Raw genomic sequence first — 14138 nt, forward strand, 5'->3', positions numbered from 1 at the left:
GCAGTTGGGCTCTCAATTATGGTACACCCATAATTCTGGCATCTGAAATATGAAGCCTTTTTTATTTTAATTCTCTTTGGCATTTTTACCCTGAGGCGAGTGGATCTGATTTACTGCACTCTTTACTGTTCCCCCTCTGGGCCTGAACTATTCGAGTGACTGCTGAAGCATGACCATGGCTAATCTACTGCAAACACACTCATATATACATATATAAATATATATAGACATGCACATAAAACCGCACCTCCACTCAGCATAAATCTCCATTAGGAACAAAAACAGGGCTATTCCTGCTCTGTTAAGCAGGTGCTTTATCTTTAGCTGTGATATATTAAGGCTTACTGTGGATAAAATGCTATACTGGGGTGATATTGCTGCGTACACTGGTTCTTATACACCTCACACTATAATAAAACTAGTGCTGACAAGTTAACTTGTGGTTTCTGAGGCTGATAACTCTGATGAACTTATCCTGTACCACAGAGGAAACTCCTGCTCTTCCTTTCCTGAGGCAGTCCTGATGAGTGCCAGTTTCATCATCATAACATTTTTGATGTTTCTTTGTATGCAACTGCACTTCTTCTGGATTGACTAAGTAGTTCTTGCTTCTCATAATCTGGATTAGAACATTATTCAAATATTCACTATTCACTGTATACCTGTAACTCTACCTCTTCACTACTTTACTTTAACTGATGCTCTCAAACTAAAATTAAGAGACAAGAAATTCAAGTAATTAACTCTTGATGAGTTCAGCACAGCTGTTAACTGAAAGCCATTCTAGCTGTGCTTAGCAAGAGGTGCTACTTTAAAGAATCTAAAATATGAAACATATTCTGGTTTGTTTAACACTTTTTTCTTAACTAAACAATTCCATAAATTTTGGGATGCATTTAATATTAATTTGCACTGCAGAACATTTTAAAATATTAAAATACCTGTTGAAACTTCACACTAGACCTCGAGCAGTTTGGACTGTGTGTCTCTTCACTCTTCCTCCAGACTCTGCTCCCTTGATTTACAAATGAAATGTAAAATGTACTGATGATCAGTGATGGTTTGGAGAGACATGCTGATCATCTGCTGGTGTTGATCCACTGTGTTTTATTATCAAGTCTAAAGTCAGTGCAGTTTTGTTTTCCCACAAAATCTTACAGCACTTCATGCTTCTCTCTGCTACTGACAACTTTTATGGAGATGCGGATTTCATTTTCCAGCAGGACTTGGTTCACTGCCCACACTGCTGAAAGTACCAACTGGTCTTATATAATATTCTAATTTCCTGAGATACTGATTTTTGGGTGTTCATTGGCTGTAAGCCATAATTATTATCAACAATAAAATAAATAATGCTTAAAATACATCACTCTGTATGATATATGAGTATACAATAAAAGACCAAATTATTTTTAATTTCCTGATCTGTGACCAACTTTACTGGCTTTGTCACATTGGAATATACATTTTAACATTATCAGGAGACAAAAACATAAATACAACAGGTACACATAAACACACACAGACACTATACATCACACTGCATTCCCATGCTACAGTACATATCAGCCAGTCTGAGGGGTTTAGCTGGTAAATCCATGATCTTACCTTCTCGCCTCTATCTCCTTTGATAGAGACCGCCCTGCCCTGCAAATAATCAATCAACACGATCGATTATTCTCAAGGCGAAAGAGAGAGAAATAGAAAGAGAGAAGCAGCACAGATGGAAACAGAAAATTACAGTCCTGAACTACATCTAATGGACTTTTATCTGCAGAAATTGTAAAAAAAATTCGATTTAAGAGCTTAATTCATGTATTAATACAACTTGTTACCATAATCTAACCATATTATTACTCATGTATTAGCAATATGTAAAGTAAAGTGCTATCAACATTTTTTAATAGTCTTAATTTCAGAAGGTACTGTGAATAAGACCTGTTTCATTACTTAGTCCAAATAGCGCACAGTCAAATTCAAACAGGCCAAAACTACCTGTTAAAATATGATTGATTTATAATTCCATGATGGCACCATAAATGAAATAATCTGTTGATATTGTAGAGCAGGGATCACAAAGTCACAAAAAAATGTATATATATAGATAGGATATATGGGATTCATGAGTAAATTAATACACTATGAATTTGATGAATTTAATGAATTTACTACATTGTCCTGCTGCAGAACCCAAGTACACCTGAGCTTGAGGTCAAGAACAGATGGCCGGATTCTGATTCTCCTTCAGGATTGTCTGGTAAACAGCAGAATTCCCGCTTTCTTTATCTATTACAGCAAGTTATCCAGCAGCCCCAGACCATCATCACACACAAACTACCACCACCATGTTTTGTTATGTGTTAGATACCATGGAGACCATTTTCACCCAGTCTCTTTCTTTTTATTGAATCATTAACACTGATCTTAACTGAGGAGAGTGAGATCCTGCAGTTCTTTAAATGTTGTTCTGGGTTCTTTTGGGACCTCCTGGATGAGTTCTTCATGACCTTTTGGAGTAATTTCTTTAGGTCGGCCGGTCACTCCTGGGAAGGTTCACCAGTGTTTTTTCTCCATTAGTGAATAATAGTGAATCACTGTGGTTCTCTGGAGTCCCAAAGCTTTATAAATGACTTTATAACCTTCTCCAGACTGATAGATGACCAATGACTGACTCTGTTTTCTCTCATCTGTTTTTTTATTTCTATCAGGGTATGTTAATGTGCTGCTTTTTGAGATCTTTTATCTGCTTTATGTTGTCAGATAGATTCTATTTAAGTGATTTTTTGATTCTATAGGTTTGGTAGGCCTGGTTGTGGCTAGTAGTGAAACTGAACTAAATTTTTACTTTTTTACGCCACTCTATTGGCGTGAAAATTGGCTGCTCATTACCGACAGCCTGTTCATGAACAGAATCCGAGCTATCTGCCGGCATTTAGATCTGATCCGCGACAAAGCGGAAGCATTAAGAGCTTAAAGGCTGAGTCTGATGAAAGTGTGGGCAAGAGGGTGGGATGAGGGATTCCCTCTCAGACAGAATTTAAAGTCTTATTAAAGACACACTTTAGCCAAGTTTCTCTGGAGAACTCAACGCCTGAGACGAGACCTTTACTGATTTATTTACCAACTCCTGCTCTGAAGGCTTTGGAGTCTCTGGAGGCCTGGATTCTCACAGCAGTTCTGTCATTTTTAAGGCCTAATATTACTCCCTTACTGTATGAAAGCAAATACATCCAATTGAAATGATGCAACCATGCAATAAATTGGCATGGATGTAAAAAAATGTACCACACACTGAAATCACTCACACTCATGATCACATGGCACTGCACATGGCACACTACCCAGAAGCCAATCACCTGAATATTGGTTTCACCTGTTACACCCACTATATATACTATACACCCTCACTTCGAGTTCTCCTTGCCAAGTATTGTTAGATTTTCTACACTACAAAGTGTTTTCCCATTGCCTGTGTTCTCTCTCCTTTACCGCCTTTGGTATGTTTACTTTCTCTTACTGCTGTTTACCGGTGTTGACTTTGCTCGTTTTGACAACTCTCTGTGCCCAACTTCTGTATAGTAAAGTAAATTAAACTAAATTAAATTGCATCTGCATGAGTCCTGTCCATCCATGACAGCACAAGAGTTACTGCTATATGTTATGTTATGTTACATTACAATATACTAGCTACACACTTTAAAAGTAGTACTGTTTTGTGACATAAAAAAATAAAGTTTAGCATTATTTTTAATACATAATGTTGTTAATTAGCCTTAAAATACACACTTGTTTATTTGTAAAGAAAGTGTCTAGATTAAATTATTTGTTTGTATTTCTCAGTTTATTTTGAGTTGTTACCATTACCATTACTATTGAATTATCAGATTTTTACTGCCCCATGATTCCCTGTGTTACAGCTCCATTCTGTCAATACCCATAAATGTTTAGGGAATGTGCACAAATATGGATAGAATGACGATGAAGAGACTAGGGATGTGGTTTGGAGCTTGAATTCTAAGCCATGGTTTGGTGTGTTTTACAGGTCAAAAAAGGTTTAATTAACTGATTGATTGATTGATTTATGTTTTAATAATTGCCATAATAATCAGATTTACCAAAACAAATACAAATCTGCACAGTAAAACAGATTTTAAAGAGGTCTAGATTCTAAAAAGCATCCATAAATGAGCACACCTTGTAATTTATTGAATTATACAAATAATTAAAAATTCAAGACTAAACACTTGAATTGAAATTGCAATAAATCAATAAACTCATCTGTCCCATTTTATTTTGTGTATGTATTTAACGATAAGCATAAACAATCATTAGCTTGACCAATAGAAAAGTTACTTTAGCTTAATATTAACATCCAAAGGGCTAAAATTGATACAGGAATAATAAGATATATTAATCTTGGTGGCTGTTGACTGGAAATGACTAGCCCTACAGATGCTCGAGTCATCACACATACTGTAAACCAGAACTGTCTGTTGTGTTTGCATTCCCAGATGTGTGATGGATGTTGCCAGCGTGGCACAGAGATTTCAGCCTTCATTTTTTAATGATGGTCAAAGTCAAAGTAGTCTAAGCCATCTAAAATTTCCTCACAGAACTGTAGTTGATGGAAATATGACTTCTTTTCCGAATTTTAATTATTTAATTTTCCACCAAAATAAAGCAGTTTCACAGATGAATGTCTGGAAACCTGGATAAAGACTTTGCACTGTATGAGGTTGCACTCTATAAGGTTGCAATTAGAATGAATTAAGTTTATATAAATTTAATTGTTGAGTTTATTAATGCCTTTAGAGTTGAAGCTACAATTCATCAAACCAATCTATCAAAATTAGTGGATGGAAAGATGACTTATTTTACTAAATTTTCATTCAAAATTTCGCAATTTTGCAGATGAATGACTGAAAACCTGGATACAGACTTTGCACTGTATGAGGTTGCAATTAGAATTATTTGAGTTTATATAAATTTCTATTTTGAGTTTATTAATGCTTTCAGAGCTACCAGAAAATCAGCTTACCAATATATAAAAAAAAAATCGGCAGCTTATAAACTAGTGAATACAAACACTATTGTAAAATTTTCTTTAGTCTGTGAGTTTGAGACCCCCGCTCTTTCAGTATCACTTATTTTAACATGATTCTTTCTATTAACTGGTGCAAAACTATAAAAATCAAAGTTAATGTGAATTATTAATAAATCAGTTTATCGTACAGCTTCTCCTTTCTGTCCTCTCAGTCCTTGCAGTCCAGCATCGCCCTTAAGGCCGGGGTCTCCCTGTAGACGTACAGTTTACAGCACAGAGTTGAGGAAACAAACGCTCGACAGTCTCCAAAAACATATAAAAATATACTAACAGTCTTAAAATAATCAGAGACTGAATTAAAGATGTGTAGTTTATGACCTTTTCACCCTTAGGGCCTTGAGCACCAGGCAAGCCTCTCTCGCCCTGTGGACGATAATAGAAAAGTTGCGATAGAGAGAAAGAGAGAGATGAGTTATATAAAGGTAGAGAAAGATGAGTGGAGAAGATGCTGCAGTGAAAAAAAAGTAAATTAAAGCAGTGAAAAACTGATAATCAAACATACGTCTGTAATATTCCCATCATCAGAGTTCAGCATATGGAAATACAATGCAAAGAACGTTTGATGAGTGTAAAATATCAACCTGTATGCTTGATTTAATAATATTTAGTATGGAACTTAGCTTATAGAACAAGTTGTTTTTTTGTCTTATAGGTCATAGTGCTTTATTTTTAATTATATGATTTATTGATTGATTGATTGATTAATTGATTTATTGATTGATTGATTGATTGATTGATTTATTTGATGAGTGTAAAATATCAAACTGTATGCCTGATGTATTATTCAGTATGGAGCTTAGCTTATAAAACAAGTTGTTTTTTTGTCTTATAGGTGAAAATATTTTTAATTATCTGATTGATTGATTGATTGATTTATTAATTGATTGACTGTTTGATTGAATGTTTATTAATGTATTGATTGCCATAATAATCTGATTTATTTGATGAGTATAAAATGTATGCCTAATTTATTATTCGGTATGGAGCTTAGATTTTAGGACAAGTTGGTTTGTCTCACAGGTCACAATGTTTTATTTTTAGTGATCTGATTGATTGATTGATTGATTGATTGATTGATTGATTGAATGACTGAAATAATGATCTATTCATGCATTGATTGCCATAATAATTTAATTTATTTGATGAGTATAATAAATAAAACTGTATGCCTGATTTAATATTCGGTATGGAACTTAGATTCTAGGACACATTGGTTTTTCTTACAGGTCACAATGCTTTATTTTTAATGATCTGATTGATTGATTGATTGATTGATTGATTGGTTGATTGGTTGATTGATTGATTGGTTGAATGAATTAATAAATAAATGAACGATTTAATATTTAATATTCGGTATGTAGCTTAGATTCTAGGACACATTGGTTTTTCTTACAGGTCACAAGGCTTTATTTTTAAGTATCTGTATGATTGACTGATTGACTGATTGATTGATTGATTGATTGATTGATTGATTGATTGATTGACTGACTGCATGATTAATTAGTTTATTAATTAATTGATTGCCATTATAATCAAACTTATGAAAAAAAATATATATATATAAACATACAAATTTTAAAAGGTTCAGACTACAAAGAAATATCCATAAAGGAGCACTAAGTTATGGAATCAAGGAAAGAACTAAAAAACCAAGTCTAAATACATGGATTGGTTCATTAATTGATTTATTAATGAATTAATTACCATAATAATCTGATTTGCTGAAACAAATATATAAACTAAAACAAGAAAAAAAAAATTAAATGGTCCAGACTATAAAACGTTTTCATAAAGGAGCACTGTTTGTAAGTTATGGAATTAAACAAAAAATAAAAAAAACGAGACAAAAAAAAAAGTAATAATTAATTGGGTGATTGAATGGGTGATTGTCATAATCATCTTATTTCTAAAACATAAATACATACCAAAACATTATTTTATAGGTAAATGTCCATAAATAAACAGAACTAATTAAGTACGGAAGATTCAAGGACTAAATGTTTTTGTAAATAAATGTAAAACGGAGATGTTTTATTGCTTTATTAGGGCCTTTGAAGTTTTTGTCTTTACCTGTTCCCCTGCTGGGCAGGAGCAGTTGACGGCGTGAACGGCACCTTTCTGCTCGGTGCTGGTCGGGGTCGGGGTCACCAGCTCTACAGGGGGACGCTCCGTCACCAGCTGCTGAGGACACTGAGGACACGGAGAGACACTGTTACCTTCTGTAACTCCCTATTTTAGTGATCTTTGCTATCGTAACAACTAGAAAAGTACACCTTGCACGGCTCAAAATGTGCAAAAGGCATGTATTAATTCTCTTAATTAATCATGGGTGATTAATTTTGGGTGTGATGTGAAATAAACCAATCAGTGTGTCACTTGTCATTCCCTTTAAGAGCCGGGTGAGCTCTGACTTTGGCGCGTTCATATCTTAACAGTGTGGTGCTTTTGTGCGTCTCAGCAGAGAATTTGATACTGATCTGCTCGTTCAAACTGTGAAGATACACCAGCAGCTCATTTAAGGGAACAGAAATATTATTTTATACTTTATTCTGGTTATTGTTGAGTTAAACGTCGGGTTTGGGAAAACATATGGAAATGGACTCTGACTGTTGACTGTTGTCAGGGTTTTAATCAGTCAGTGGTGCACCTGTATTTCCCGCCACCAAGATATAAACAAGCCAGAAATTTACCTGAACACACCTCACTTCCAGACCGCCACGCCCATCAGTGTAAAGTTATTCCTAAATTCTGATGCTATTTTAACAGAGCGACGCAATGAGTGAAAATAGACTGTTGGCGGGGTGTAAGATAGCAATGAGCATCGCAAAGTGCAATGAGCAGATTGTATGACAGGGTGCTTTTTTATTATAGGGACACCTAACCAGCACTTTATTAATTTTTCTCACCTGAAGGAGAACCTTATACAGCAGAGACAAGACAAGACAGCTGTATACACCATATACATACTTGTGCTTTACCACATGTTAGCGTTAGCTTGAGCTAAATGGCAAAACATGAACAAGCTAGTTCATGCTTAACTGTGAAAGAAGCACATTAAAACTCATTACTTGAAAGTTCTAACTGACTTGCCATGAAGTAGGTGCAGATCCCTCCCTCAAAAGAAGTCTGCTGGCATCTTGCTGTGTACTGTCTGAGGTTCTCGAACAGAAGACAGAAATGGAAATAGTTCTTCAGCTGATCTAGTGGGTGGGGCTCTGGTGGGGGTTTTGACGGGTGTAGGTGGAGCCAGGGTGGTTCTCCTATACAGGTTTCCTTATTGTGATGTCACAATGAGGGAGGAGCATTCAAACGACTCTTAGAAGCCGCAAATGATTCTGGACAAAAAACTCTTTCAGGTGATTTAGAGAAAATTAATGGATGGATTTTTTCTTGGTATTTGGAGTGTTTAAAGTGTTTATAGAGGAAGTGGAGACCAAAGTGGAAATAAAAAAAACACCCAACAAGTCAGTTTTTGAAAGAAAGAGAAAGAGAGAGAGAGACAGAGAGAGAGAGAGATGGACACTTACAGGGCCTCCAGGAAGGTCACAGCATGTCTCTTGCTCAGCCAGTTTAGAGTCACAGTAGATCACCATCCGATGAAGGTCAAACTGCACAGAAAAGAGTCACACAAACATACTTTACTCTCTGTGGCCACTTTATTGGAAACACCTACACTACTACACCTTGTGCTTCCTCTCCCTCACTGTGGCCACTTTATTAGAAACACCTACCTACTACACCTTGTGCTTCCTCTCACTCACTGTCTGGCCACTTTATTGGAAACACCCACCTACTACACTTTGTGCTTCCCACTCACTCACTGTCTGGCCACTTTATTGGAAACACTCACCTACTACACCTTGTGATTCCACTCACTGACTTGTTTTGGCCACTTTATTGGAAACACTCACCTACTACACCTTGTGCTTCCACTCAGTCACTGTGGCCACTTTATTGGAAACACCTACCTACTACACCTTGTGCTTCCTCTCACTCACTGTCTGGCCACTTTATTGGAAACACCCACCTACTACACTTTGTGCTTCCCACTCACTCACTGTCTGGCCACTTTATTGGAAACACTCACCTACTACACCTTGTGATTCCACTCACTGACTTGTTTTGGCCACTTTATTGGAAACACTCACCTACTACACCTTGTGCTTCCACTCAGTCACTGTGGCCACTTTATTGGAAACACCTACCTACTACACCTTGTGCTTCCACTCACTCACTGTGGCCACTTTATTGGAAACACCTACTCTACTACACCTTGTGCTTCCACTCACTCACTGTGGCCACTTTATTGGAAACACCTACTCTACTACACCTTGTGCTTCCACTCACTCACTGTGGCCACTTTATTGGAAACACCCACCTACTACACTTTGTGCTTCCCACTCACTCACTGTCTGGCCACTTTATTGGAAACACTCACCTACTACACCTTGTGATTCCACTCACTGACTTGTTTTGGCCACTTTATTGGAAACACTCACCTACTACACCTTGTGCTTCCACTCACTCACTGTGGCCACTTTATTGGAAACACCCACCTACTACACCTTGTGCTTCCACTCCATTATTTTGGCCACTTTATTGGAAACACCTACTCTACTACACCTTGTGCTTCCACTCACTCACTGTGGCCACTTTATTGGAAACACCTGCTCTACTACACCTTGTGCTTCCACTCACTCACTGTGGCCACTTTTTTGGAAACACCCACCTACTACACCTTGTGCTTATTACTGGAGGCTTTGTAAAGATATTTTATATGAACTATTGTTTATATATATTGAGTTATATAAGAGACTCACGTCGATGGGGACGCTGTCGTACAGTCTCTTGCCGATGACGGTCTTGCCCTTGATGTCGATGTCCTCGCGGTCTTCGATGGGGATGGTCTGGAGATGTTTACAGTCCAGAAACAGAGACACAGACTTGGCGTCCACAGCCAGACCGATCTTATGCCAGTTCCGGTCGAACAGGTTGTCCACCTCCGGGTTTCTGAAGACCGCCCGGACCGCGTCTTTAGTCAGTCCCACTGCGTTATATTCCACGGCTTTATTCTCACCGTCCAATCGGATAGAGACCTGGTGAAAAGAGTCGATCCAAATGATGAACCAGCAATTATCTATTGAATCGAGGCCTTGAGTTTTCAACTACTAGAGGTGCATAAACCAGATTTGGAACAGCAATAGTACGGTTTACTTGCCTTAAGTCACGCTCACCATCTCCTGAGTACTAATGACTCTCACCTGTGCTTTATTAGCCTGTTTTCTATTATTATTATTACTTTGCATAATATTGTCCAACTACATCTTTACATATTTTGGGTTATTGATCCCTGATTGTTCTTAATTCCTACCAAGTAGCCCTTAGGTTTTATCTGCCTGTTTTTTTTTTTTTTTGGTCATTCGGTTACTTTGGCATCTTACGGACCTAATCCCTTAACATGCCAGCATTTTGTAAATTTTATGCCTGATATTACACACCTACAAGTGTTGGACAATGAAACTGAAACACAATAATTTATTGTGTTCTGCCGTGATTTGATCAGCCGTTTTGATCAGTGATGTTTTTTTGGATACAATCCGGTTTAGCACCTGAACATCCCTTTCAGACAGCTTCCTCTTACAGCATCCACAGTTAATCCTGTTGAATGTGGTCGGTCCTTCTTGGTGGTGTGCTGACATTACCCTGGATACCGTGGCTCTTGATGCATCACAAATACTTGCTGTCTTGGTCACAGATGCTCCAGCAAGACGTGCACCAACAATTTGTCCTCTTTTGAACTCTGGTATGTCTCCCATAATGTTGTGTGCATTGCAATATTTAGAGCAGAACTGTGCTCTTACCCTGCTAATTGAACCTTCACACTCTGCTCTTACTGGTGCAATGTGCAATTAATGAAGATTGGCCACTAGGCTGCTCCAATTTAGCCATGAAACCTAAAATCCCACACTAAAATGACGACAGGTGTTTCAGTTTCATTGTCTGACCACTGTATATATTGAGCCTCTTCAAGCATTACATAAAAATGTTTCATGTTTAATAAGAAATGTTACTGAAAATCCTAATTGTAATTGTATTAAAAAAATACTTTTAAAGGAAATCGGTACCTGCCAAAATCGAATAATTAAAAAATAATAAAATTAGCAACTTTCCTAAACTTAATTTTAAAATCAGTACTTTCCTGAATAAACATGAAACATGAAGTTCATGTCCTCCAATCCTTTTATTTCGATACAGCTGTCTAGTTTTTAGGTCTATTTTCTAAATAAGAGGTTGATTTCTTGGGGTTACTGATCTGAAATCATTAGTTGAGCATGTTACTAATCAAAGCCAAACAACTTGTTTTACTGCTATCATTTCTTTTTTTTCTTAATCTTAATTTTAACCTTTCTCACATTTGTCAAATCCCCTGTGTTACTGTTTCTGGCTATGGCTGTTCTGGTTGCTGATCTGCCTGATGCTCAGTTGCTATTGGCTAAAAGAAAAAGAAACAGCTGTTCATTTATACTCAGCAGTACTCAATAAAAATACCATTACATTTTCTGTAATTATGATTCAAAATCAGACGATACATTGCTTCTAACATCTCCATCCTCATAAACCTTGACACTTGTTACAGGTAAAGCTGATCTCGCTGCTGTTTCAGGGTGCAGGATGCTCACCTGAGGGATGCCATATTTATCATAGACCTGCCACAGGTACCAGTCCTCTCTCCGAGACGTCTTCCTGAACTTAAACGTGGAAACAAACGAGTACGAGTTGGGCAGACCGTTAGTAAACACGTCCCTGTAAAACACACAGAGAAAAAAACACTGGTCATGTGGTCAGAAACTCAGATAATAAAGAAACCAATTAGTGTGTATACACAATCATGAATGAATACATAAGTACAGTACTTTATATATTGTGTTCCTACATAGTAAATAAATAATAAAGTGTACCAGACTATAAAGGAACACATAAGGAATCATGTAGTAACTTAAAAGTGTAAAACAAACCAAAATACTTTGTGAAGCATTTAAAAACTTTGTACACTGTAAAAAGTGAAGCATGGAGCTGTTCATTCAAGCTAATAAATATGATTGAACACATAGTACAATTATTGACTTTATTGTGAAACTCAACCTTTTTGAATTTTGATGTGTCAATTTTGATTCAGACTAAATTAATTACAATTCTGAAGGAAATAAACCAAATGTTTTGGTTCCACTGAAATCATACTCGAAGAAAAGAGATAAGGATGTAATATTTTTTATTTGAATCAAACATGAATTGCGCATGCGCACTGTGGAGCATGGGAGAAGTTGTAGAGAAGTGCTTCAGAGCACTGAGGGAGAGAGGGAGAAAGTGCCTGAACGCACTCGCGAGAGAGAGAATGGGAGAGGGAGAAAGTGCCTGAACGCACTCGCGAGATAGCAACGCATGCTTATGGTATTGTGGCGTCGGGACTGGAGGGGGGGCGGAAGGAATTATGGGAGCTCACCCTGTTGGGGGAAGTGGGTGTTTTTCTGCGTGTTTATGTTACTGTTTATCCCAGAGTTTCATGTCATGTTTTATTATCACTGTTCTAGTATTATTCATGTAGTTATCAGTTATGTGGTTGTTTTGTGCCTCACCCTTTGTGTGTTTTCTGTGTGTGGGAGTGGGGTTAGCTGCGTTGGAGCTGTAGTTAGTTTCACTCTCAAAAGTGGAATCCCATGTAAATCCAGCTCTTAGTGTCCTTCTCAGAGCAAAATAAAAAGAGCAAGAGAGCACTGAAACGAATCTCGCTGGTAATCCGTCCTCTTCCACGCCACAGTAACTTCTGGAACTTCTGAATATGCTGTCATGATTTTTTTTTAAGTTCGGTTCAATTTAAATGTATTAGTTTGGTTCCGAAACTGAAATGTAAAGAATTTAACTTGGATCAAGGTGAATAATTAATATTGGGTCGAGTGAAGTAATATGGTTTATGTCAAAATAAAATAATAAGGTTGTAACAATTGACTTTATTTAGATTGAGTGAAGTCAAATAGTTTAGATGCAACAAATGGACATCAATTTTTTTAATTTGAGCAGGGCTACACTTTTTACAGTGTAAAAAGGCTGGTAACTCTGATGAAATTATTTCTGGGACGGTCCTGATGAGTGCCAGTTTCATCACCATAACTTTTTTTGATGGAGTTTTTTTGTGACTGCACTTTTGGATTGACTGACCTTCATTTGTTCTTAAAGTCATTTTACTTTTCTTTACTTAGTTGAGTGGTTCTTGCAACTGATGCTCTCAACAAACACATTAAGAGACACATTAAAAAAATCAAGTAACAGCGCAGCTGTTAACTGAAAGCCTAAATTTCAGGAGGCTCTACCTTATAAAGCTTACTGAGAAACTCCAGCCAATAATTCTTTGAATAATGTAAAATATAAAACACATTCTGGTTTGTTTAACACTTTTTTTGTTCACTAAATAATTCCACATGTTTTTTATTTCAGAGTTTTCTTCAGAGTTTAATACTAATCTACAATATAAAAAAAATAAAATAATACAAAAAAAAAACACTGAATTTAGATAGAACAAGCAAGGAACACTGATCAAAAAGCAGACAAATACCATAAATAGGATGAGAGATATAGGCTATATAACAATATAAAGATATAACATATATAATAAAATTAAAATAAAATAAAATAAAATAAAAAGCAACTAAGAGGAAACATATGACATATGATGCAGATGTAAGAGGAAAAAGCATAAATATTATGCATGTAAAAATGTGCAGTAATGAATTCCACTTCAGGAATATCTAAACCATTATTAATAGTGATATTACTATTGACTTTAATTGTAAATATAAAATATAAAAATATAAAAAAATAAACAAATAAAATAAAATGTGCAACTGTCACAGTTTAGCCCATGTCTGTCTCCCTCATTTGGTCTCTTGTGCTCCTGCCCCTCTGTTTACCTGTCATGTGTTCCCTGCCATGTGCTTGTGTTGTGTTTTTGTACCTGTTTCCGCCCTAGCCCCGCCCTAGT

General features: G+C 36.6%; 1 protein-coding gene across 2 annotated transcripts in view; it reads right to left on the minus strand.

Moving 5' to 3' along the window:
• The window catches only part of col22a1 (collagen, type XXII, alpha 1), a 140726-nt gene that overhangs the window by 75803 nt on the left and 50785 nt on the right, over positions 1-14138 (minus strand). The window contains exons 6-12 of one of the 2 annotated variants that reach the window (XM_049474910.1): positions 11785-11908; positions 9925-10200; positions 8632-8712; positions 7175-7294; positions 5423-5467; positions 5233-5295; positions 1609-1647 (exon numbers count right to left, since the gene is read on the minus strand). In XM_049474910.1, the coding sequence (XP_049330867.1) occupies positions 1609-1647; positions 5233-5295; positions 5423-5467; positions 7175-7294; positions 8632-8712; positions 9925-10200; positions 11785-11908 (748 nt within the window). The remainder of the gene's footprint in view (positions 1-1608; positions 1648-5232; positions 5296-5422; positions 5468-7174; positions 7295-8631; positions 8713-9924; positions 10201-11784; positions 11909-14138) is intronic. The other variant, XM_049474911.1, reaches the window with a different exon arrangement.

Source organism: Astyanax mexicanus, chromosome 2, assembly GCF_023375975.1.
Source record: "Astyanax mexicanus isolate ESR-SI-001 chromosome 2, AstMex3_surface, whole genome shotgun sequence".
In the NCBI taxonomy this organism is placed as follows: Eukaryota; Metazoa; Chordata; class Actinopteri; order Characiformes; family Acestrorhamphidae; genus Astyanax; species Astyanax mexicanus.